We start from the raw sequence: 27,689 nt of genomic DNA, 5'->3' as shown, positions 1-27,689 counted from the left end.
GCACGGATGCTGCTGTTGGTTGCTTCTATAGTTGCTTAATTTACTTCTTGTTTACCAATTTTAGTCTTTGGTACTTTCAAATTGCGCGTCAATTCCTTCCTATGCCCTTTTTTTTCGGCTCTAACTTCCGGTTGCGTGACGCCACATTCTTGGCGTCATATCCACTACCGCACCTCTTTCTCTCTTTCCGTTTCCACTCCCACCTTCCAACGCCTTCCTCCCTTCCCTTACGTGCGGTTCAGGTGTGCACAGAACGTGTGGCAGATATACTGCGCCTTTCCTTTCCTGTGAACCAGTTAGTCTAATTAATTACCAAATTAACTTCTTGGCCTAATTATTTTTTCGGCAACAACATTACGTCACCCTCTATCGATTGACACCACTCATATCAACCGCTACCACTTCTCAATTACTGATTTATTTATAGGAAGGGAAACCGCAACCGAATGGACACCGCAACCGCGCCGTAAGGGAAGGGAGGAAGGTGGGAGTGAAAGTGGAAAGAGAGAAAGAGGAGCCGTAGTGGAGGGCTACGGAGTAATTTTGACCACTTGGGGATCTTTAACGTGCGCTCTGACATCGCACAGCACACGGACGCCTCTTCGTTTCGCCTCCATTGAAACGCAGCCGCCGAGATCGGGTTCGAACCCGGGTACTCCGGCACAGTAGTCGGGCGTCTTAACACTGCACCACCCCGGCGGGGCTCTCAATTACTAACACGCTGCTGCGGACACGATTTTGCGGACACGTTCTGCGGACAGAAATCTGTGAACATAGCGAAATAATGCTTTCGCATTAAAGTTATGGAGGTTTATTTATTTATAGGAAGGGACAGGCGCGGTAACTGTCTCACTTGTTTTCTGTGGACACCTCAACCGCGCCGTAAGGGAAGGGATGAAGGTGGGAGTGAAAGTGGAAAGAGAGAAAGAGGAGCCGTAGTGGAGGGCTACGGAGTAATTTCGACCACCTGGGGATCTTTAACGAGAGCTGACACGGACGCCTCTTCGTTTCGCCTCCATCAAAACGCAGCCGCCGAAGTCGGGTTCGAACCCGGATACTCCGGCACAATAGTCGGGCGTCTTTTATATTTTACCCCTGCGAGCACCACCCCGGCGGGGCTGTAAAAGCAGGAAGGCGGGAGTGAAAATAGAAAGAGGGGGAGAGGAGCCGCAATGGAGGGCTTCGGATTAATTTTGACCACCTGGGGATCTTTAACCTGCACTGACATCACACAGCACATGGACCGTGCTATTCTCCGCTACGCTTTAGCCGCCGGCGGTCGTGCGCGGCGGGGCCCTTGTGTTTTAAAGAAAGGAAGGCACACTAACCTTTGCGTGGGCACCACTAATCGAGGACATATGTCAAGGTCATCACTTGAATGTCAAGTTTAATGCCACGCGGAGACCGGTTTTACATAGCATATATATATTGATGGATTGTAAATTTGTTATCTGTCAAGGTCACTTGAAAGTGAAACTGAGGCTTGCGCGACGACTGCTTTACTAAGCGTAATGAATTCAAAAATTTACAGCACGATCTGATGCGATAAAACTGCGACAATGTAGTTGGGTCTATCCTCGATTTTGATGCGTGTTGGCAGCGCGGTTTCTCCCAATTGTTTTGGCGTGCGGATAGTGGCAGTTCATGATAGGCAATTGTGGTCGTATGCTTTTGGAGGGCAGATGGCTTTCCAACTCGAATCATTCAATTCGATACTGTCCACCGTGATTCTGTCGTTGCGTTGAGTGCCCGAAAACTGTATGGCGCCAGTGGCGTACCTCTATTCAAAGTCCCGAGTCCCGCTAGTGTAGAGAAGGAAAATCATCTCTAAATTTAAACTTGGAAGGAGTAGGTATACAGGAGTTTACATATGGTACTGCGCAGCGACCGCTCGAGCCATAGCGGCTGGTTGTAAAAATGCACACATAGGAAATGAAAGGCGCAGCATCTATCACAAGTAATTTTCTCGTTACTACAAAATCCGAGTTTGTTCTAGTAACGTTGGTTCTCGTGAGCCTAAACCGCGCCATAGGGGAAGGGAGGAATTAAGGTGGGAATTAAAGGAGAGAAAGATATGCCTTAGTGTAGGGCTCCTGAATAATTGCGGCCACCTTAGGATCAGCACACGGACGCCTTTGCGTTTCCCTTCAGAGGGGAGATGGAGGTGGTGGTGAAGGGTGGCTGTTCCTGGCCCTACGGGGCTGGGACTGGTAGGTCAACGCCGCTTGCTAGCCTGCCACCGAGTTTTTATCTGTTGTAGGCCGTCATTGCACCCGCCACCGCTTACATGGTGGACAACGGCTGTTGCGGCGCGCGTCTCTCTCTCTCTCTCTTCTTTTTCTTTCTTCTCTGCTACTTTCTGTCCGCAGCGTGTGCTGTGCGATGTCAGCGCAAGGCGTCCGTGTGCTGTGCGATTTGTTGTTGTGGCTGTAGGAAGAAGGAAATGAAAATACACGGGCCTGCTATACTGGCTCTGTAGCTGAGCCACCTCGGCTGCCTCGTGCAGACAGAAGAGAAAATAGAGAAAAAAGAAAAGGAAGAGGGAGAGAAAAACGCGCGCCGCAACAACAGCCGTCGTCCACGCAATGACGGCCTACAACAGATAAAAATTCTGTGGCAGGCTAGCCCCCGCCGCAAGCGGCGATGACCTGCCTGTCCCAGCCCCATCAGGGAGAACCGGGGCCCTCAAAGGACCCTCCAGCGCACCTTAAATATCACCAGGTGGTCGAAATTACTCCGTAGCCCTCTACCACGGCTCCTCTTTCTCTCCACTATCACTCCCACCTTCATCCCTTCCCTTACGGCGCGGTTGAGGTGTCCACAGTAAACAAGTGAGACAGTTACCGCGCCTTTCCCTCCCTATAAATCAATCTGTCCGCAGCGGAGACGGCTCAACCACAGTCAGTAGCAGGCCCGTGCATTTTCTTTTCCTTCTTCCTACAGCCACAAAAACGACAATGTTTCCCTTCTGTCGAAACGCAGCACTTGGGTTTGAACCCGAAAGCGGAGGCCGCGTTTTTCACTTCTGTCGAAACACGGCCGCCGCCTAGTCGGGTTCAAACCCAAGTACTCCCGTTTAGTAGCCAAGCGCCCTAACCATGCATCGACCCACCCCACCCCACCGGGGTGGTGCAGTGGTAAGACGCCCGACTACTGTGCCGGAGCACCAGAGTTCGAACCCGACCTCGGCGGCTGCGTTTCGATGGAGGCGAAATGAATAGGTGTCCGTGTGCTGTGCGATGTCAGCGCACGTTAATGATCCCCAGGTGGTCGAAATTACTCCGTAGCCCTCATATACGGCTCCTCTTTCCACTTTCACTCCCACCGTTCTCCCTTACCTTATGGCGTGGTTGAGGTGTCCACAGAAAACACGTGAGACAGTTACCGCGCTTTGCCCTTCCAATAAATCAATCAATCGAGCCACCCCGGCACCTCTACAGGATTCTGCGCCTCGCCTGGGCGATAGAAATTATTCAGCAGCCCTCTAGTAAGTACCACATCTCTTTTTCTTCATTAAATCCCACCTTCCTCCCTACCTTTGCAGCCCACGGTGCAAGTGTCCACCAAGGAGATTGACAGATACCTGTATGCCTTCCCTACACATAAACCAATTTTGCAATTTGCCTCAGCGGGAAAAGCGCGTGCGTTTTCACTTACATGTGAAACAGCCTTAAAGGAAAAATGAAAGTGACCAAGAATTACCCAGCACGAAGCGATTTGAATATAATCAGAATTAGAACAGATTTGCGAGCGAATAAATATGCAAAAGCATTTCATCTGCATCTGTTCGACTGATCGCCCCCAATTGCTTTTCATTCTACTTCTGCGTGGGCCTCTAGCAGGTTGAGGCCTTGTAGGTGGGTTAGTAGTGGAGGTTGTTTCTGAATGGCCGACATGGGTGTGTAATGATGCTTGTGGAGGGTGGTGTTGGAGTGTAGATGACACTTCTGGAGGGTGAAGGTAAGGTGAGGGAGTATATCAAGGATGCCGGTAAATTCCGATAACATTTATGGGCCTTCTAAGTGCTGGCACTGACACCATCCAGCCATGATATTTAAATGTGTTCCCATCAGAACAACCATTACCACAAAAAGGATGCTGGTTTGTGTCCGTGTCACACAGTGACTGCTTGATTAGATTCAGAAATTAGAGCAAAGGTATGGACAGGATTACACCACCTGCTCTCACATGATCTAGGTGGCTTTGCCTGAACCCATTAGCAGCAGTGACTGCTCTGTCCAGGGGGGTTCTTCCCCACCACAGTGCTGCAAGACTGTCCCACCGATATTTGCGACAGCTATTCCACATTGCTGCAAGTTATGTTGTGCACATAAGGCGTCAAGTATGTAAGCCCCATTGCTACAATGACAGATACAAGTCCCATGCATAAATAAAGAAAGCGTTAAGTCACGTAGCTTTACACAATCAATGTATCATATCTATGGGTTGGACTTTTCAGTTTTTATTTTTGAAATTACGGTGAACCTTCATGAGTCCAGTTTAGAATGCAATATTGAGTTTCTTTTTTCAAAGATGACTTTCCACGCATGAATTACCAGCTCTTTTTGAATCATAAGATGAATTATTCCTGGTGGTCACAAGACAACTTTTACACCTTTTTTAAGCCTTAGCATTCATCAGTCATTAAAGCATAAATGATCATACTTAAAGCCATGCTTACAGAAAGAAATGGTTGGTTTGGTTTGTGGGGTTTAATGCCCCAAAGCGACTCAGGCTATGAGAGATGCCGTAGTGGAGAACTCCAGAAATTTCGACCACCTGGGGTTCTTTAATGTGCATTGACATTGCACAGCACCTAGGCACCTTGCTTTTCGCCTCCATCGAAAAGCGGCCGCCGAGGCCGGGATTCGATCCCGCATTTTTGGAAACGGTAGTTGAGCGCCGTAACTACCGCGCCACCCCAGCAGGGCAGAAGGAAGTGCCGTTATAAAAGGAACTGCAGATGTTCGACATGGATAAACCTAGTACAACATGCAAAAGCACTTGTTTTTTGTAGTTTGTTTTGGTAGACGGCAAATGTAAATGACGTTGTCACTGTCTCCTTGCCATCATCTGCCAGAGGCACACTCGTGACGAAGACAGTGATATATGTTGCCCAAGCTTTCAAGAGAGACACAGAGAGCCCCATTTAAACCATACCATACGAACGTGTGTGGACGATCTAGGGGCAACATGTCTAACTCAGAATACAAGGGTCCTGGGAAGGCTGCACTGTGATCTCACCCTCCCATCTTAATGGTGAAGCCTGAGTTAGCAGTGCCTGCCAATTCGATGACACAGTGGATAGTGAGCTGGTTAGACTTTGTGAAGTAGCAATTTCGCATTGAAAGGTGACAAAAGTTAAATGACAGAAGTGCTAGACAGAAATGCAAATGGAAGTTGACTTCTAAAAGGCTGCTGTCCTATCAGCATAAGGATATCGTGCAGCTTAGCTGAGATGACAGTGCATCATGTGATCAGCATGTTCATGGCAGCAATGCAACTTCCACTTAACAGTAAACCAAACACAACACTAATCCATGAAGCTTAGCTGTAGTTCCAAGTCAATGTCCTCACATGAAGCAGAGAAATCTGCTGAACAAAGTAACTGCTGTAAAAGCAATAACAGAGAAGAGCACTTTGCTAGTAGACACTTCCATACCCAAGTCAGATGGTAAAGCAATACCTCAAAGCACACGATTTAACCCAATAATATACCATCTCACCACGCCCCTATATTCCATACTTTGTTCATTTTCCACTTCAACTGAGCATAGTTCCTACTCCACAACTAGCTGGCTACAATATGCATGTCAAGAATGCTGACCTTTTTTAGTTGATGTTGAATTTCAAGAGCTAGACTCGGTGAAATTTTATCGGTTTTGACTTAAACTGAACCGTTGAACTACTAACCGCACCTTACACTCCCTGCATGGACAGAGGTGTATATCAACAGTTTAAAATAGAAGCAGTATCAAGAACTACAGGCACTGCCAGATTTCATAAGCATATGTGGAAAGTTCAAACATGAGAATTTCAAGATTGGCACATATTTCAAGTTTTATTGCAATAAGATGCAGCAAAGATGGCACTCTTGTGTTTCAATACTTCCTAGAGCACAAAAAGTGAGCACAAAAACAGACATCATAGTCAGGTTGTCTGTTACCCATGCTTGGCTCGTGCAGTTGCTGTTGGCACCTAAAAGTGGCTGTACTAACCACTAAGATAATAATACGCAGAAAACGCTGTAACAGGTATGTCCAAGGTAACAAACTGGATGTTAAAACAACATCTAAAAGGCTAATAACCAGTTGCATGCAGATTGTGGCAACCAAGTGCAGCATAAAAAATACAGTTTGTAGCAAAATTAAGTTGCAGAGATAATAATGTAAATTTAAAAACAACACACAGTCATTGAAAAATTTGATCACCAATTTCAACAAGCCGAACTTGCATCAAAAGCTTCATCTGACGCTTTATATTAAACTTGTACTATTTAAACATAAACACCAATTTATATTTTAAAAACCAGATTATTAAGTGTGGCATGCTTTTTTAAAATTCCAATGTCTTCAACTTCAACAGCATTGCAAAATCAACAAAGCAAACCTACAAACCTTTGTAATTAAAGCATCCATCTTTCAAAGCAGTAATCCGATGCTAGTTTAGTTAATTAAAATAAATAAAGCTCAAACTTGTTCATAAGAACCTGTAACAAACGTATACAAGTGAAACAATTAACAGCACTTTTACAATAGTACACTAAAGGTAGCTAAAACCCGGTAAGAGGAAGGAATAATGAGGAATAATGTTATTACACCCCTGTTCATTATGAGATTATGTCACTGACAGTTTACTTAGGAATTTATTATGACCATCTCGCATGGTATTAACTGCGAAACGAGATTCCAGAACCACCACCAGAAAAATATTTCTGTCTCCAACAGATAGGAGAAAAAAATTCTTAGCTTGTTCGAACCACACTCCAATGTCTATCGCAGATGGTGAGAATGAGGGCATGTCACCCTAACTAGCACAACTCAGCATTCATTAATAGCCGCGACTGAAATCTTTATATCATTACCTTTGACCTCTTCTTTTCTAGGCTGGAGTAGTTAATATTATGACACAAAATGCGTAATACAAATGTTCGCTGCAATCCATCCACAACTTCGGCCCATCAGATGTGCATGCACGATGACAAAAATTTAATAGAGCAGAGAGCCCTCCCAAGAGCTGTGAAGCTGTCAATACACAGCTGCCTTGTGTTAGAAACTGGCACACAAAAGAGGTAGACAAGCTTTAAACCTACTACATAAGTAGCAGGCCAAAGCAGCAGAAAAGGCCATCGAGAAGAGCTTCCAAATAAAAAGTAGCTTTCTATGAGTGAGTGTGGCCAAACATTTCACAGAATGTCCACTGGGCAAAAATCTGACATTGACAAATGCTAAGTGTCTTGGGCACAAAAAAAGGCCATAAATGTGAAGCTTCTTAAGCTGCATAAGAACCTATCTTCTTCATTTTGCTGGGCCAATAATGCATGTCAAATGTCACCAGACCGGCACGATGGCCCACTGACACTGCACTTTAATTCCAATTCTGAAGGACCCTAGATTTATGCCATTTACAAAGTCCATTTTCAAAAAAGAAAAGTAGAAACATACATGTATAAAGCATTTTGTACTTAAGTATGCAAACTTAACGAACATTCAAAGATGAGCACTCTCACTAAAAGCTGCCCTAAAAGTGTAGGCTTGCAGATTGCTGATTGATGCTCCCCTGCTCCGGTGTTTCTTCAGCTGCTGGCTGAATATCTTGAGCAGTGCCATACTTGGCAACAACCTTAAAGGTGGTGTCGACTCCCCAACTCTGAATGTCTGCTGAGCCAAGCAAGATGAATTCCAAGCCAGTCAGTATTCCTATTGCACTCCCTATGTAGAAGAACAGGGCCCATGCTTCAAGAGGGCTCTGCAAAAAATAAAGTTGCTTCTGGTCGATAAGAACTTGAAAACAAAAAGAATCACAATAAATGGCAATGGCCTACAGCATGTAGCACTTTAATTCATCTTGTCAAAAAATTACAAAATCAAGTTTAGGTGGCAGTATAAGATGAAGGTGAATATGTGTGACCTATTCATGCCTGATATTATTAAAACCTGCTACAGTAAAAACTCGTCCATTCGACCCCCCTAAATTCAAATTTTCGGATATGATTCAAACCTGAACAGCATGGAACAGCTGTGCCCATGCATGTGAAGCTTGAACGCTATAGCAGCTACAGCAATAACAAGTTCCCCTTTGTCAAAATATAACTCAGCAGCAGCACAGTTCCAGTTCTGCGTTTATTATACTCTTACTATAACACCGCTGCCATAGAGCACGTGCATCAGTGGGCTTTATTTTTATTTAGCGATGCCGACATGCCATTTTAATGCCTCCGCATGTTTCCCTTTATTGCACACACATGCTTCCTGCATTCTATGAGTGTGCTGAAACTGTGCATTGTAAGCCGTTCAAAGTCTATCCGCTGAGGCACTTGAGATTTTGAAGAAATTCTTTGACATTCCTGAGAGTGTACATCAAGCAAAGCATTACATCAAATCATGAAAAATCATGTCACTTGGTCCTCATGTAAAGTATAGACTTCCACTGTCCAGGTGCTTATAAGTACAACTTGATTTATGGGGTTTAATGTCCCAAATTGACTAAGACTATGACGGACACCTTATTGTAGGGCTTCGGAAATTTTGACCACCTAAGGTTTTTTTACCATGCACTGACATTGTAAAATACACGAGCGTCTCACTTTCTGTCTCTATTGAAAAGCAGCCGCAGTGGCCACGATCGAACCAGCATCGTTACAGTTTATAGGGTTCGACGTAATGGAGGGCTCCAAAACCTTCGACCACTTGGGGTTCTTTAACAGCGTGCACTGACATCGCATAGAACACGGCCGTCTTGCTTTCCGCCTCCATCAAAAAGTGGCTGCTATGGCCGAGATTTGATCCCGCATCCTTGGGCACAGTAGCCGAGCGCCCTGACCACTGCACCACCATGATGCGGTCAAGCATTCTTAGCTTCAGCAGTTGAGTGTCCTAACCACTGATCCACAGCGGTGGGGTCTGGTACTTGTTAGATAAAAGTGCAGTAATGTAATGTTTTCAGCACATTTTATGGCCACCTCACAATTCAAACATCTTTTCGGTACCCTGAAGGCCAAATTAACAAGAATTTACTGTAGTGCAACTGTATTTTGCTGTTCATGAAATTTTAATAAAACTCTAAATAACGAATATGCACACTGCTCAACAAAGTCACAGGCAGCAATGTTGTCTGCAGTAGCAAAAAAAAAAAAAAGAAAAAAGAAAGTACGATCAGAAAGGTAATGAAAAGCTAGTGCATTAGGATACATAATTTAAGAAGGTATTTTTGTATTTTTTGTATTTTTGTATTTTTTGTATTCCTGGATCTTTCTGCACAGTTATCCTCTCATTTCAACAGACTCCACTTTTCTGTCAATAATCAGTTCTAGTAAAACAGACGATAAAAAGTCTATAATGCACAAAAAAAAAGAAGAGTACTATGAAAGTTTGTACATGAATCATCTCGTATGCGACATGCAACATTCTGAGTACCCACGGTTACAAAATTTAGCAGACCGAACTACTGCAGGCCTATTGTGGAAGTGAAAATGCACGCATATTAATTGTTATTGGGCCCTGGTTACCTGTTCTTTGAGCAGCTCTCCCAATACTGCGGGTATGGCGAATCCAGGAATGCTGGCAGCAACGTTGGATATTCCCAGAAGGGTACCTGACACGAAAAAGTCATCCAGGAACGATCCATTACAAGGACATAGTCTGACAGATGCTCAGTGTAATTGTGAAATTTCAGGGAACGCATATTTTTTTGCGCAGATTCGAATCGTCACATAATTTATTGTAAAACAAGTCCTTGTCCTACTGTGTAATTATGAGCTTCAATAATCTGTGAGCCATCACACTCAAGGATCAGAGTTTCCTTGTGGCCACAACACTAGGCACGTCAATGACCACTGTCAAAACAAGCCTCCTTTCAGTTCCTTTGTAAGTCAGCCTTTATGGACACTGAGGCACACAGCTCACATGGGTTACAAGGAAAACAAAATGAAGATGAAAAAACAAGACAGCTGCAGGACAGAGTTGACTAAAACAATGGTTCTGAAACAGCATCTGCTTTTTCTCAAATAAACACACTGTCCAGTACACTGCGAGGCTATATATACTAGTCTAATATATTAAGATAGCTAATGTGTTGTCTGTCCCAATGTCAGTGGCTGAGCCAAGTTACAGCTGAAACAGAAACATGGTACTGAGAAGGCAATTTCTTAGGGGTGTGAGAGAAGAAAGGCAAGGCATATAAGAGGCAACAAGTCAATTGCCATGACCTCAGCAACAACCAGTACATTTAAAGGCACAAGTCCATTCTAAGTAAATTTTTATAAAGCACCCTCCAGCCCATGATGACTAATGCCGCAAATTCAGATTGTAATTTTTAGTTTGAAGCTTGCAACGAGCAACACTATTCTACTGCCCTAAATATACATTCACATTAACCATAGCTTTTATGAAAAATTTCAGCCACCAAGAAAAATGCATCCAAAAAGAATTGCAGTCATCAGCCTCTCCCAGTGTGCATAATACTAAATACTAGGTAACCGCACTTTACACACAAAAAGAAGAGCCCTACATGTGTGCTGCTGTCTGCTGTCAAAGCTTTTTGAAAAAGTGGGAGATTATTAACGGGTCGCATAATGTTGAAGCATGAATATCCATCACTGTTTTTATGGCATTACGTTGATACAGGGAAAGACATTTAAACATCACACAAAGCGCAGTGCACTAAGTAGTACCTGGATCCTCAAAATATAAATAATAATTGGTTCACAGGAAGGGAAAGACGCAATATCTGTCACACTTGTTTCTGTAGACCCCTGAACCCCTCCCTAGGGGAAGGGAGGAAGGTGGAAGGTGGGATTGAAAGTGGAAAGAGAAAAAGAGGGGCTGTAGTGGAGGGCTAAGGAGTAATTTCGGCCAGCTGGAAATTTTTAACCTGTGCTGACATCGCACAGCACACGGATGGCTGTTCGTTTCGCCTTCATCGAAATGCAGCATTGAACCCGAGTACTGCAATCCCGACCGCCGCCAGCTGCGTTTAGATGTCAGCACACGTTAAAGATCCCATTTTTTGTATTACTGCAACCTCGACGAGATGTTTTGTTTTAATGATGAAAAGAAAATATCCCCTGGGAAAATGTATGAACCAAACTGCTTCACTTCGAAAATGTAACTTTTGAAACAGGCACAAAGGCACTAAATGAAACTTTCACATCGTAAGAATGTAGATTAGCATTTCTTGGGATAAACATGGGCAGCTTCTTTTTCAGTTCTTGCAGAACTCAGTCCACACTTGCATTGTCGTCAGCGCGGAAGAGCTTCAACAACAAAACCTGGTTTGCTAATGGCAGTGGCAAGCCAAAACCGCTTTGTCGTTTCCTGTGCACCCAGAGATTCAGCCCGCTCGTATGTTAACACATGAGCGGTTGGATGCCAAACGTGGTGTCATGCAAACACAGTTCATCAAAGTTTTGAATGTAGTAACCAGGAAATTGTGCTACCTGGGTATATATTAATTGGGAGAAAAACATTGCAACGCTATTAAGTTTTTAATGCCACAATTTTGAGTAAATGAAATGGCAACTGTATGAACCAGAAACATATCAAAGAGGTTCTACTGGACATTAGCACACTGATCTGTATGGTTCAGATTTTTTTCCAGATACCAATGAAAACCATTATATGGGCCACCGTTCCAAAAAAAATGCACATAAGCGCAGCAAAGCATCATCACCAACTAAGACTGCAAAGCATACAGGTATTAGGTATATTGTTAGCGAAGGTAAAATTGCCCCTGCACTACAAGTTAAGAAGTATGCACAGGAAAGGCAGCAGGATTAAGAAAAGTAAGCAGGAAATCACACAGGAGGAAAAGAAGCAAGCAATAGAAGCAGCGTATTTACCTCGGAGGAGACAGACTGCATTCATCTGCAGCACTGAGCTTTTCTGAAGAGATTATTTGCTTCTGTGACCTTTTGCCCTTTTACCTGGGCATAACGCCACAGATAGTGGCACATCTGCAGTATTTTGAATGCCTCATCAGACGGCTGTACAGTCTGGAACAAATTGAAGGCTACCATAAATCGACGTGATATTTACGACTGAGACTGCACAATCAGTATGACAGCTACAGTATTCCACGTCCAACACACTATATATAATTTCCAGACGCATATAAAGCTTAAGTCTTAGAGAAGCTATCACGAAACCAGCATGCAACACATTAAAAAGTTGGTCATCATCACGCAGAGCTGTTTGTAGCATTTAATATTCATAGGCTTGCAAGCTCACGGGGCACCACTCCAGCAATTAGACGATGCACAACTCTCACTGTTCTAGATGGACAGTAGAAATGCCATTAAAGCTACCACACAGAAGTACAAACTATTTGTGTTGTGCTTCAAAGGGCGTTTTATTACACAGCAGCTACCAAGGCTCTAAAGAGGCAGCATAAGTTACAAGTCAAACACAGACACGTAGACAGCCTAATTAGAGGAACTGCGAAGAAATTTAGAAGAGTATTAACTTTCCGCAGATGAGGAAAAGTATGCACAGAGACCACACCAAGCATTGCACTAGATTAGGACAATGGGCACAAGGTATAAGAAGAAATGCACTACACTTTTTCACGTGAAATGACAGGTTTCTCAAATAACAGACAAGGAACTGCAAAAACCTCACATGGTAGCTCATAAGCTTCGTGGAAAAAAAAAAAAAAAAAAAAAACATAATTCATGTGTCAAGCACCCTGACGTACCGACAAGTTAGTGCTGTACCTTATGCTTGTCAAAAGTATTTGCAGCAAAGCATTACGGCAGGCAGAAGAATGTGCGAGAGGAAATTGGCATGCCTGCGAGACTGTCACCCTTAAGCAGTGCACGTTCATGCAGCAAAGCGAGCCCGAGGGCAAACAGCGAGTAGGCAATTTTTCAGGGAGCAGTTGTGTGCTTGCTCGTATTACAAGACAGACTCACCGGCGAAATCAGGTGCAAGGTCAACGAAAGCTGCCATAAAGCCACTGTGAGCCATTCCGTGGAAGCCACCAGCAACAGCGAGTAGAACCATGTTCCAGAAGCCATTGCACCCAGCCAAGGGCACCAGCAACAGAAACAGACCAGGCACCAAGACACCTGGGTGTGGCATGTGGGGAAATAGAGAGGGGGAGAGCAACATGAAAGCAGCATAAAATGAGTAGAAAATGGAAAGCTCTAGCATGAGTAAGCTACAATGGTACATAGATTACATTACAAGCTACCATCCATGCCGTAAACATACTACCCTACTCACACGCATTTTTCTTCCCTACTTGTCACTTCCAAGCTTTGCTAGTGCACAATAACAGTTTGGATGGTCTGCTACAGTTAATTGCTAAAAAGAGAGCAAGCAAAATTCAGTTCCAGTGCTTCAACTACACCTGACACATAATGAGGGCCTATGTACGAAAAACAAAATGGCAGCCTACACTTGTTATGTGGCTATTACAGGTAGAAGCTATGGATATTTTCTTACCTCTGGTAATCTTTACATATTACAGACAGAAGCTATAGGTATTTTCTCATTCTTGGCAACCTCCGAGAGAAGTGGTGCATTTTCTGATGAATATGGATCGAAATTATTTTTATCACTTTATGAAACATTCTTTTTCAACTTTTTATATATGCTTATATGCTTATATTTTATAACATTTATAAAGGTATTGCTCCAAAAGCTTACACGATCTCTTTAACTTCATGTGGTGCCTCAAAGAAATGCCACTTCCTGGTAAGAACAATAAAAAAAAAAGCCTTTTCTGTGTTTGTGCAACTATAAACAAATGAAAAGCATATCATTCAGGCTCATTACCCCCAAAGTATTTTTACGTACAGAAGGAAAAATAGCTTAACAACTTAAACTTCATCTAAAGAGGAGATGGGAATACGCCCTTAGCATCATTGCCTTTACCCTCAGGTCTTTTAGTTGGCTTGGTTTTTTGCGGAAAGGACGGCCCAATATCACACTCACTTCTCGGTGGACACCTATGCTTAGCAATTAATGGTATACTATTGGCGGTACATATGTTGTCAGTTTGAATTCCCGTCGCTAGCTAGCCCCCAACTAGACTAGTTTATGGACACTAAATGTGAAGCGAAATGGTATGACACCAATCTGAAAGCTGCACAAAGAACTGCATCACCATTTTGATACAAAACCATGTGCGTGTGTTACAACAAAGCTTTCATGTTACCTTGCATTCCTTCATGCCCCAGCTTCCAATGAACAAATAGGCAGTTTGGGTTAATTGTGTCACTATCTTCCTAACACTTCAGTCACCTCCTTTTGTTATGCAAAATATTTCTTTCCAAATATGTGTCCTTCAATTTCATAGTGCTGCCCGCCTCCACGAACAAAGTATATTAAGATGTAAACAGCCATTTCAGCTCCTCTTCCAAGAAATAAACCAGTTGGTAGTTGGCCTCTGTCCATTTCAAGTAGTATTTCCTTCACTTGCCCTCTCCCTTTTCACCGTTTTATTTGAATGAAAAAAGAATGCAGCAGTATGCTACTCAAGAAATGCACAGCACCCTTATGAGGGAACAAGTTCGTGCATACAGTGCACAAGACCACAGCAATTCAAAAGAAAGCTAACATACAAAATTTCACACCAATTCAAGACAAAGTTAACATACACAATAACACAGCAACTCAAAAGAAAGTTGACATACACAAAACCACAGCAACTCAAAAGAAAGTTAACATACCTAAGGTGTTGAACAGCTTCCTGTTGTTTGTGATGGACATGGTGCCCCGTTTTCGAAAGACATCAGCTGCCAGGCTAGCAGCACAGCACAGAATGGCACCAAGAATGTAAGGCACTGCTGAAAGCAGTCCGTTCTGCAAGGCACCGCAACACAAACACGCACACAAACTTTGGGTGCTGCCCGTTCGAGAGAAGCAAATACTACAGTATTAAAAACAGATGCCTTTCTAACATACAGAAGTGGCAGTTCTCATTATGGACAGCAAAAAATTTTGCTACTGTAACAGAAGCCACGGCATTAGACAATCAGTGCAAGCCATTATAATTCAGATGCCAGAGACTCCAGCAATTTTTGTTGCTTACTACCTCGTTCGAAACAAAGTCTACCAGAATAATGAAATGCTGCAGTTTCACGCTGACTAAAACAAGATAACTGAGAACAAAAAACGCATAGAGCTACTGTCCTACAGCTAGCATAGGTATCCCTTTCAGTATACCCTTCATAATTAGAAAGACGTGTTTTGACATGCGGTTTACATTTACGTAAACTTGCATCAATTCTACCTTTCTTGGATCAGAAATAATGTCTGAATTATTCAAAAGATTAAATTATTGAATGTCCTTATAAAAACCAGCTGCCAATCTTAAAAATCACAGTAAATTTATGTAATGGATGTTTGGACTATGTATGCTTACTGTATATGTCTACATCTGAAACCCGAAAACCAAGCAACAGCAACCTTTTCAGGATTTGCCAAGTGCTTAATTTGTTAACATCTGTGCTGTCAAGGAAATGTTTGAAAAACCTAAGTGTCTACACTACCAGCCCTGCCGGGGTGGTGCAGTGGTGAGACACCCGACTACTATGGACTACTGTGCCCGAGTACTCGGGTTCCAAAGATCCCCATGTGGTTGAAATTAATCCACAGCCCTCCACTAGGGCTCTCCTTTCTCTCTTTCTACTTTAACTCCCACCATTCTCCCTTCCCTTATGGCCTGGTTCAGGTGTCCACAGAAACAAGTATGACAGATATGGCACCTTTCCTTTCCTGTGAACCAATTATTATTATATTACACCACATTTTGTAGGGTGATGCAATATCAGTGGAGCCTCTTCACAAATGGGGCCCCCTCATGTTCTGAGAATGTGTCAGTTCATGCAAAGCATACAGTCTCAGTATACTTGAAAAACAAAGGAAGCGTGTGGATGCAAGCAAGAAAGGAAATTTGCATAGGCGTAAGAACAGAGCTGCCAAACAACAAACGAAAATGAACAGTTTAGCTTGAGCTAATTTCAAAATACTGTGTGCTTAATGATTAGCCCCAGTTTTATATGCTTTTTATTGACTCATGCTCACATTGTTGTCTGAGCTGTCAATGCTCATTCTGTTGAAACCAGCACAACTTGTTCTGACACGCTACTAAGACATCTGGGAGACTAGAAGCATACACAGTGTTTTCCCCATTTAGATGCAGCTGTGTTTCATCCTGCTCTTTTATTGTGCAATCCAATGATGTGTGACTTCCTATCGGCTGCAGCTGTTATGACGCACATGCTCTGACTGGCTGAGCTGTGTGAAGTGGGAGCACGTCACTGGCTACAGGTGGTTATTCGCCTCCAGTGCATGATGTATCTACTCTTTGCCCCTCCACCCACGGCCAAGTTATTGGCTCTTTAAGGTTACAGAGGGACTGGACAGAAATGAAGACAGACGACTTTTCGCCGCTGTGGAAACCCTTGTGTGAGCACGTTAAAACAACTAAAAGACCAGCAATGTGCAAAGTAAATTGAAAAAAGAAATGAGTCTGGCCAATGCGCGTACGCTATAGCAGTGGCTATTGCTCAGCGATGGTAGAATTCCAATCGCTGTCGCACCTTGTGGGGATTCACAATCCCCTTCCTCCTTTATAACGCCCGCGCATAATTAGCACGCGTGGTTACGCGCGCTGGTAGAGAGGTTGGCGGAGGGGAGAGGGCATGCTGGCCACCCCCCGCCGCCTCCCGGGCCCTGCGGCGACGCTGTCGCGGGCTTCCCTCTTGCCTGCCGGCGTAACCGGGAGATCTCCTCTCCCGTTCCGTGTCGAGGAGTGCATCTGCCACACCAGACTCTCGGCGATTGAATGCGCACGCGCGCGGTTCATGATTTCCGCCGAGGAGACCACCGCCGTCACCGAGAATCGCCCACTGACCGTAGGCACTTACCGCAACAGAATGTGAGCGCGAAGCCGTGTCAGATGAGAAGACTCTTCTTCTCACCTCCTTGGCGCGCTTTCTTTAGTTCACCCCTGTACGCGGCGTTCGCTTGCTACACGGCGGTTGTATTTTAGTGCTGTTGATTTGCCGTGTATAATTACTCGGACAGATTAAAGCTTGTTCGAGTGCGTAACTCGGTGTTTGTCCCCTCTGGCTCGAACCCGCCGCAGTAGCGACTTCTCGCACTGCGGGTTGGGGGTCACAGCTCTGTCTGCTAGGGCTGGCACGTCGGGGCTAGAAGGCGACTGTAGCGTCTAGACCCCCCGTGGCGCATTCTTGCGAGAATAACCCCCATAACCTGCACTGTGCATGTATGCTTGATCTGCACAAGCATCACTGTAACATGCAATTAAGGTTCGGGGACGTATATATAGGTAATAGTGGTTTCACAGTGCAGGCCTCTACATGACCCCTTGTCCTAGAAACCAGTGAAAGCCCATCCTTGGCTGAATTAAAGAATGTTTGATAGCACAGAATTACATGAACGCTGGCCAGGAACATGCTGCTAGGTTATGTACTGATCAGAATTTCTAAATGAATAGCGCTTCAATTAATGAGATATTACTATTTGCGGCTCAAAAGAAAGGTGACACTGACGCCAATTGGCTGATGCTTTCCCAAGTCTGGGCAACAGCACTCACTGCTCCAAGGCTGTAATGCAGAACTGATGTCAAGTATGTGGGCATTTCAGTGAGGAAGATGTAGTGGATCCAGTTGAAGCCAAAATGGGAAAGGACGCCCGACCAGACAGGGATAGAAAGCAACACCTGGCGCCAGGGAACCTTCCGCTTCTGTAGGGACAGAGAAATCCAAAATACAATGTGGGGAAACAAGTGCCACGCACTGCAAAAGTTTGTTTTTTTTCAGCTAGCTACATTATAAAGTCAAATCATAGGACCAGCACGTGATATGAGCGAAACAACATGTCACACCTTTGAAGAAAGTGACCCAGAAATACCACCCCGAGAAGTGCCTGCACAGTTAGGTGTCAGGCTGTATCTATTGGGCCCAGTTGTGAAATGAGCCTTTCTCGTTTGCAGAGCTGCAAGTTGGTTGAACATTTTGAGAAAATTATGTGCTACACTATAAAAGACACGCAAGGAAGCAGGATAACTAATGTACACTTAATAACATGCGCTTGTCCTGCGTACGTTAGCTGCCCTGCTTCCTTGTGAGTCTGTTTATAGCGTAGTGCATAATTTTCTCACAATTTGCAACCAAAGCAAAAACAAATGTCATGCAACTAGCAGCAACACTTAAAACTTAGCCCACTATTAATACTAGCTAGCAATTAATGTAGCCAGCTCATTAAACTTTACATTTCAAGTGCGTTGTCTCATAAAACTAACACCGCACTGCAAAGCTACATCTGTAAAAGAAAAGTGGCAGCATATAATAATGCATGACAGGCATATCACTTGAAGTGTGTATGATCTAGATCAGTGCAGGCATTAGATAAAGTTCCCTGAATGCACAACTTTTCCTTGCTATATGCATCACAAATTGAACAAGAGAAAAACAACAACGTAGCTATGAGTAAAAGTCTAGCATTTTCAGTTAATGACAGTGTATTACCTGCACAAAGCTTTCTTCAATCAACATATTTCTAGGAAAGCATTAGTAGAAACAAATCCTATTGAGTGACTTCCTGATTAGCAGAATAAAGAGCCGCAAAGTTAGGCAGAATAGACTTTGAAACTATGGCTGCCCCATTTCCTGTTGATAAGCCTGAGAGAAAACAAACACACTCAGAAGAAAGGAAAGAAAGCCGGACAAACCAATTGTGCCATTTCATTCCCTTGATTTGAAATGATGAACTCCAATTCTTCTTGTGATATCCTGGGGTGCTGGCTGGGCGTGTCGTATACCAGAAAGCACCACGCTACGAACCACACTACGCCTGCAAAACCTGGAAAAAAACAAAACAAAAAACGAACAAGCATCCTCATTTAATGTGGCTATAACCTATATCAACGTCAGCTGCATCAACTTCCGCAGAAGCGGCTTGCCGAGTGGCGGTAGTTCAAGTTTGTGCAGTTATAGCAGATAACACTGGCTATATCAGTGAAGGAGTAAAATACTGGCAAGGCAGTAGCCACATGCGTAACTAAGTTATCGCCTGCAATTCTGTGGCACGCAGAGTGCTTTCCCAACATGATTTTTTTCTGGGGCACTAAGACTCATTCGAAACTCTGCCAGATCAGTTCTTGTGAATAATGCAGAGAGTTTGATATAGTGAAAGCATATGATGCGGAACCCACCTGCTTGCAAGCGTCACCCGAATGTCCGGTGACTTTGGTAGCAGAAACCATTTGTCGTTTAGGAGGCTTCTTGCGCGTTGATGATACCAGTGTAATTTAGATTACAGAACGAGGTGAAATGGCATAATTTCATACTTTTGCAAGCACGAAAGAAATGAAGATGAATATGAACACAGGTGAAATTCTGCACGAAACACAATTTACAGCACTGTTTCACACTGTTTTCAGCACGCTCACCGAAGACGTGTCCTTTACATAGTTTGGCAGAGAACATTACTTCACGGACCAAAGCACGCCACTGGCATCTTGAGGTACAGTAGCCAAGCGATTTTTCGGACTCCAATAATTTGAACTCGGGCGATATTTCGGATTTCATTCAGGAACAGTCACACGCCCCATAGGAATATGTACATTTTCACAACCGATATTTCACTCTATGGTGTCCAAAATTATGACTTTTCAGGCCAAATTTGGTGCCAGCAATACTGCAGAGATTGTTCTTTTTTTTTTTGCTGACGGCTCCTTTTTTCCGCATGATAAAGACGAGAGTGGGCATTTTTTGCAAACAAATGAATTTGCGCGGCCGTGAAAGCTAGGCTAACCAGAATCATTTGGACGGACTAGCTTGACTCTCGGTTCATCGTTGCCTTTTGAGGAAACGGCAATAAGGGAACACTTGTCGTTTTCACCGTGGTAGCCTACAAAGAGCGCGCAATTGGACTGAAACTGAAACATGCCCACTGTCCGCCACCGCCCTGGGGAAGAGCGGAAGGCGGGAGTGGTGGGGAGGGGGTCGGTGCATTCACGAATGCTTTTGTCACGTTCGCTTTTTTCTCGTCAATTCCATCTCGCTGCTTTCACTACCATCGTTAACCATGGAAAATTGAATTTTACTGCTTTGCGCGGCACGTGCATGGGTTCGCAATGAGTATGACTTGTAGTTGTGTCATAGTACACCGTGGTGGCATGGACATGACGAACGCATGAGCGGTCGAGATATTCTAACTCGAGGGTTATACACTACATGTATTGCTTATCGGGGCGGCACTGAAAGCCACTTAGCAGTAGTTTTCGGAAGTCCTTTTAGGATAGGAATCACCATTGTTAACGTGCCGCGGCAAGAATTGCAGACGTTTGTGGCAGTGTTTTTTGTTTTTGCTCTTTCAGCTCCTGCTGATTTTTTCTATGACATCCTGAAGCATAAAATTAAGGTGCCTTTTTGTGTAGAAGCGAACACAATGACAATGCTGCAGCCATTTGGGAGAAACTAATGTGTATGTGCACCGGATGCCTCCTACAAACAATCACTAAATGACCAGCTGCAATGTTGAGCCCCGCTTAATTGTGGGTATGCTCAGTGGCGTTGTGAGTGGGGTGCGGAGGGTGTAGTCCACACCTGGTGCAGCGCTCAAGGGGGTGCAGCTGGGCAGTGAGAGCGAGGAAGGGGCGGGGGGGGGGGCAATATGATTTATTGTGTAAAGACACACAAACTGACGCATTGATGCCATTGAGACACTGACTGGCAAGTGTGATCTTCTCACAGGACAAATTATTCTGCTGTGAGGAGTGCTTGAAAATACATGCCTTAGTTTATGCCAGAGACTACACGCTATTTTAATGTTGGACCAGCCTACATACATGTGTCTATCCTGAAAACACCAGCATTAACCCGTTACCTATCGGAAACCACTGTGCGGGAGCGTGTTATAGACGACACCTGTTGGCGCGCCTCCGCACCTAGTGCGGGTGACCCTAGCGACGCCACTGGGTATGCAGCATCGACAAATCATTTCAACCGAATATTCACTGTTTTCTTTTTCTTTTTCATTTACCCTGCTTTTACTTTGCAAGCTCTTTTCACATGTGCTCATGCTGGTGCGCATTGACACAATATATAAGACATCCTGCACCACACGTCGCTGCATCATGCCAACACCACTCTCTTATAGGTATGCCACTTCATCAGACGAATTTACAAAACTTTAGTGCGATGTCGCTAAGGGTCCCATGCCGCAGAAAATCCAGTCAGTGTTGTCATTGACCAAGGGCTAAAAATCCTGATGGAAAATTCAGGAACGGTTTGAAATATTACGCTAAATTTCTCAAGGAAGTTATGTAACGAAAGGAAAATAATTGAGCAGAAATGAAAACTGAGTCGACAATGAGTGGGTGTGGACGTCAAGCCCGGGATATTCGTGTTGTAAGACAGACATGCACTTATAGGTTGCGACGGCTCACCGATTCAAGCTTAAAAAAGGTATACCTAATGAATTGTGATGCGAACGGGGTCCGACAATGCAATCACGCTCTGATCTTAATAGGCTATGCTTAACTAAGCAAGCATAGCCGGAAGCCCCCCATGGATCACTGCCTTGTCGTGGCGGAGGGGCTTGCGAAACTCGATGAAGTCGTGAGCTCTGCTGTGTAGGGCCACCCAAGATAGACAGGTCACGGCAGAGAGTTCTGACAAAATGTGATTCACTGGAGAAGGTAATGGCAACCCACTCCAGTATTTCCTGCCAAGAAAACCCTATGGCCAGTCACAATACCATTATCGATATGGCGCCGGAAGATGAGCCCCCCAGGTTGGAAGGCGTCCCACATGTTACTGGGGATGAACAAAGGGCGATTCCTAGTAGCTCCAGGACGAATGAAGCGGCTGGGCTAAAGCCAAAAGGACGCTCAGCTGTGGATGTGTCGGGAAGCGACCGGAAAGTCCGATGTTGCAAGGAGATATATCACATAGCAACTTGGAATGTAAGATCTATGACGCAAGGTAAACTGGATATCGTCAAGCGAGAAATGGACAGGTTGAACATTGATATCTTGGGTATCAGCGAGCTCAAGTGGACCGGAATGGGAGAATTTAACTCCGGCGACCATTACGTTTTTTATTGTGGGCACGAATCCAAGAGAAGGAATGGGGTCGCTCTCATAGTAAACAGAAGAATGGGCAAAGCAGTGCTAAGGTACAACCCCAAAAACGACTGAATGATTTCTCTTCGGATCCAAGGTCACCCTTTCAACATAACAGTTATTCAAGTCTATGCACCGACCACTGCTGCTGAAGAAGCTGACGTTGAGAGATTTTATGCAGACCTACAATGCCTTTTAGACCGCACCCCATCATCAGACGTCGTTTTTCTCATAGGAGACTGGAATGCTAAGGTCGGGAGTGAAGAAATATCCGGAATTACAGGCAAGTTCGGTCTTGGTGAGCCAAATGAAGCTGGGCAGAGGCTAGTAGAGTTCTGTCAAGAAAACAACCTGACCATAGCGAATACTCATTTTCAACAGCACAAGAGGCGCCTGTACACATGGATTTCACCGGACGGTCTGTACAGGAATCAGATCGATTATATTATTTGCCGGCAGAGATGGAGAAGCGCTATACAAGCAGTAAAAACAAGGCCTGGGGCCGATTGTGGCACCGATCATCAGCTTCTTGTTGCCAAAATTAAGCTTCGATTGAGGAAAACGCAGAAAACTAGAAGGCCTTTCAGGTATGATCTGGATCAGATTCCATTAGAATATGCTGTGGAAGTGAGGAATCGATTTCAAGAATTAGATCTAGAAGACAAAGAGCCCGAAGAGATGTGGACTGATGTTCGTGATATAATACAAAAAGTTGCTACTAAGGTAGTTCCAAAGCAAAAGAAATGCAAAAAAGCAAACTGGTTATCTGAAGAGGCTTTGCAAATAGCTGAGGAAAGGAGGATGGCAAAAGGTATGGGGGAAAGAGAAAGATACAAGGTTCTCAATGCAGATTTTCAGAAAATAGCAAGGAGAGATAAGAATGCCTTCCTGAACATACAGTGTCAAGCAGTTGAGGACAACAGCCAATTAAGGAACACAAGAGCTCTGTATAAGACAATCAAAGATATCAAAGGAAGCTTCTGTGCTAAGCTGGGCGTGATAAAGGACAAACGAGGCAAGGAACTCACTGAAGCCTCAGAGATAAAGAAGAGGTGGCAGGAATACACAGAAGAACTGTACAAGAAGGACCCGGATGTGCAAACCCAACATAGGACGGTTGTGATTACTGATCTCGAGCCGGGCATCCTGAAGAGTGAAGTTGAATGGGCCTTAGCCAGCCTTTCTAAGAACAAAGCTAGCGGAATTGATGGTATTCCAGCTGAGTTGTTTCAAAACCTCAACCACGACGCTGTTAACACACTGCATACATTATGTCAAAAGATTTGGACAACCCTGCAGTGGCCACAGGATTGGAGGAGGTCAGTTTACATCCCCATTCCAAAGAAAGGCAGTGCCAAAGATTGTTCCAACTACCGCACGATCGCGCTTATTTCGCATGCCAGCAAGGTGATGTTAAAAATCCTGCAAGGTAGGCTGCAGCAGTATGTGGATCGGGAGCTTCCGAACGTGCAAGCTGGGTTTCGCAAGGGCAGAGGAACTAGAGACCAAATTGCCAACCTTCGCTGGATCATAGAAAAAGCAAGAGAGTTCCAGAAACCCATTTACTTCTGCTTTATTGATTATGCGAAAGCGTTTGACTGCGTAGATCACAGCAGATTGTGGCAAGCTCTCCAAGAGATGGGAGTTCCAATTCACCTCATCTGTCTCCTCAGGAACCTTTATGAAGGGCAAGAGGCCACAGTCAGAACTGGGCATGGTCTTACTGATTGGTTTCCGATTGAGAAAGGGGTGAGGCAAGGCTGCATACTGTCGCCCTGCCTATTTAACCTATATGCAGAGTGCATCATGAGGAAGGCCGGTCTGGACGAGTCTTCAGCTGGAGTGAAGATTGCTGGAAAACGTATCAACAACCTTAGATATGCGGATGATACCACTTTAATGGCAGAAAGTGAAGTGGAACTCAAGAGACTTCTGATGCGCGTACAAGAAGAGAGTGAGAAGTTTGGGCTTAAACTGAACATTAAAAAGACGAAGATCATGGCGTCTTGCCCTATCAAGTCCTGGAGCATCAATGGACAAGAAGTGGAAGCTGTGACAGATTTTCTGTTCTTGGGCGCCAAGATTACCTCGGAAGGAGACTGCAGCCATGAAATTAGGAGACGCCTGCTTCTGGGAAAGAGAACAATGGTTAGCCTTGACCGCCTAGTAAAGAGCAGAGACATTAGTCTGCCAACCAAGATCCGTATAACCCGTGCTATGGTCTTTCCAGTTGTGATGTATGGATGCGAGAGTTGGACTGTGAAAAAGGCTGACCGCCGAAGAATTGACGCGTTTGAATTGTGGTGCTGGCGAAGACTCTTAAGAGTTCCTTGGACTGCCAGAAGATAAAATCAGTCGATATTGTCGACCATAAACCCTGACTGCTCATTGGAGGGTCAAATTCTAAAGTTAAAGCTCAGCTACTTTGGTCATCTGATGAGAAGAGAGGAGTCGCTGGAGAAAGATTTGATGTTGGGAAAGGTTGAGGGGAAAGCCTGAACTGAACTGAACTGAACTAAGCAAGCGTGACGATCGAATTTGGATCACGGTGATGACACGTTTCATAGCATGTACACTCAGAAATGGCTGAAACGCGATAAGCGAGCGCTTACAATCTTTGATAAATTCTAAACTTCGTGAAGCTCGCGAACTTAGCTAAAAAGACAAAATATTTAGACATGCGGTTCTTAACAAGAACCACTTATCGGCCATTAAATGTATGTACCATACTCTCAAAGAATCGTGTTTAATTCATTAAATGTCGTACCTCATGCTCATTTCTCCATCTTTCCTTTGTGCTCAGGAACTGTGAAATGACTTGCAAAATTATTTGCCACAAAAATATGCAGCACTGCACTAAGTAAATGATATAGTATTATAGGTTTACGCAGTAACCAACATGATTTGTTTTCTACATCTAAAAATGAATGTGATCGTCAGAAAATTCACGATGGCGTGCCAATATTCTTTCAAGTGCTTTCATATCAAAATATGAGAGGAATCCCAAACGGCTTGTTAATACAAAAGGTCTCAAATAGTACACTTTCGGTCATACGCTTGCCGAATTTGGATGAGTAAATACAAGCTCCTGTGTGTTTTTTATAGCTTTCTAATATTTATCCAAGAAAAAAACTATTGCTGGAGATAATCTGTAGTTCATGTCGCACTGCAATGGCAGCAGATGCTGTTTATGCAAACACCATGGGGAAACGAATTCGTGATATGACGACTCCATTGAAACTCACGGCTAGCAGAAAACATGGCCGCCTCCGCTGCCGTATTTGCTTACCAACTCCGCCACAAGCGGTGTGGCCGCCGCTCTGCACGGGGCATACAGTGATGACAGCTTAGCATGATCCGCTTCTGCGGGGCACCACAGCTCATGCGGTGACTGCCTTGAGCAAGTTCGCGATTCCCGGTAATGTGCACGCCTGCTGCGTCGGCACCAATTAGCGCGTGTCGCGTGCACTGGCGGCTGCGCCCACTGTATTGAATCGCACTAGCGCCTGCGCATGTGTGGCGTGCGGAAGCAGACAACAGTAGCAGATCGTGCTATGCTATAAGGACTAACTTTATATTATCAATGCATAAACGAAACATCAGGGGCGGTGAAGTTTGCGATTTGTAAAGCAGATTTTTCGCAGAAAAGTGAATTTTTTTAGGCTCACAAATTTTTCGGACTGTTCTATTATTTGGACCGTTTCCTGGGTCCCGCCAAGTCCGAAAAAACGGTCAGCGACTATACATTTCAGAGTATTGCAGACATCTGCAAAAGATGCAAGTAGCAATGGGCCCCCAGAAAATATTTCGGCCAAGTGAATGCCTACATTTAAAACCAGGTGGCAAAATTGTGCTGATAATAAACCCAAAACTCCTTCTGCTAACATGCTTTGAAGCCGAAACCGCAGTCTGCAGCATAGGTTTCCTTATACCCAACTGCCTTCTCCACTGTTTGCTTTCCCCATCTTCCAAGGTCAAATCTCTATGTCTACGTGTCTCCTCAGCCTGCAAAGTACTCAACATGCCCTGCCCTGATGCACTACTCACCCAACAATGGAGAGCACCAGATAGGCATTCTTTGCTGCTGCAAAGGGACCAACTATTTGCAAGTTCACTTGGATACAAAGGAAGCTGCATAACTGCCCCCGACCTCAAGCAGCTTGAGCTTTATTTCTCCGCTCTAATCTTCCTCTTCGAAATGTAGCACGCACGCAACAGCCCTGGAGCTCGGCTGCCACTGGCTGCCCTTGTCACTGCCTCACAGCGAAAAGCTGCGTAGCAATGCGTGCCAAACATTTTTGCTTGATGGTAGATCACAGTAACAAATTTTAGGGTCCCCTGAGGCTTTGAATTTGCTTTGACAATTTTTGAGAACACTGCAGAGGATACAACAGAAGCACAGCTAAGGCTCCTAGTTTCCTGCGATTCCGTGAGAAACCACACATTTAAGCATTCCTCGTTGAATTATGTGTCGGCAGCCAAATTCTCTTGTTTGATTCTACTGGCAATGTAGACATTTGCATGAATACTATGAAAGAGGGAATTTGAGGACTCAGGAGCAATTTTTTTTTTAACATTGCTGCGATTATAATGCAATCTCTCAAGCTGTCAAGGCCAACCATAGCCGAAGGCCCCCAAGTAAAAGCAAATGGCACACTAAAATACAGAAGTAGCGGGCCTGTCTCCTGGGAACTCAACTGATACATGTGGCCCCTAGCCGCTACAACTGCAAACCGCAACGTCATACACTCCCCACTCTCAAAGCTGCTAAGGTCCAGCCACTGTGAGTGAACTATCCCCAAAGCCTTGCAAAGAATTTACCGATAGTTTGTTTCGTGCAAGGTAAACAGCATCTATATGGTACCTTTCTAATGCATAAACGATTTATTTAAGAGCCCTGTGGGGCCCAAAGGTAACATTGCAGAGGGATACAAATAGTACATGGGCATTAACTGTGAACACAAACTTTGAACTTATTGAACAACAGGGAGAAATCAAGAGGTATGGCAGGCTTCTATACCTCATTTCATAGGTGGATGCCAAACTCATGACAATATGTGGAGAAGGAAAAAACTACTGTAGCCGAATGGGCCACCCAGAAAGGTTTCACACAGCACATTTAACATCTTAAACATCCTACCTTATGCCAATCTGTGTTCAAAAGTCTATCACCGGCAGGAATGACCAGTGTCAATTATGTGAAAGTTTATAATTTTGTGATGCTTATTCTGCAGATGACATGAATTCCTCATTCTGATTAAATTAAGCAAGTGCACTATTCAAACTGGTACTATTAAAAATGACATATAGTTGTATGTTATCTGTGCACCAGGTTTCAGTGCAAATAATTGAACGGTTTAACTGAG

General features: G+C 44.3%; 1 protein-coding gene across 4 annotated transcripts in view; it reads right to left on the bottom strand.

Moving 5' to 3' along the window:
* Window positions 1-6,034: 6,034 nt before the first annotated feature.
* Window positions 6,035-27,689, bottom strand: part of LOC146191281 (sialin-like) — a 33,542-nt gene continuing 11,887 nt past the window's right edge. For 3 of the 4 annotated variants that reach the window (XM_084601790.1, XM_084601791.1, XM_084601789.1), the window contains exons 6-11: window positions 18,925-19,055; window positions 17,788-17,937; window positions 14,894-15,026; window positions 13,130-13,285; window positions 9,728-9,813; window positions 6,035-7,968 (exon numbers count right to left, since the gene is read on the bottom strand). In XM_084601790.1, the coding sequence (XP_084457916.1) occupies window positions 7,741-7,968; window positions 9,728-9,813; window positions 13,130-13,285; window positions 14,894-15,026; window positions 17,788-17,937; window positions 18,925-19,055 (884 nt within the window). In that variant the 3' untranslated portion in view covers window positions 6,035-7,740. Of the gene's footprint in view, window positions 7,969-9,727; window positions 9,814-12,058; window positions 12,212-13,129; window positions 13,286-14,893; window positions 15,027-17,787; window positions 17,938-18,924; window positions 19,056-27,689 lie in introns of all 4 variants that reach the window. The other variant, XR_014706632.1, reaches the window with a different exon arrangement.

This window comes from Amblyomma maculatum, chromosome 4 (assembly GCF_055883805.1).
Source record: "Amblyomma maculatum isolate TAMU_Amacu chromosome 4, ASM5588380v1, whole genome shotgun sequence".
NCBI lineage: Eukaryota > Metazoa > Arthropoda > Arachnida > Ixodida > Ixodidae > Amblyomma > Amblyomma maculatum.
Note: the sequence above shows the minus strand (reverse complement) of the source record. Positions and strands in the feature narration are given on the sequence as shown.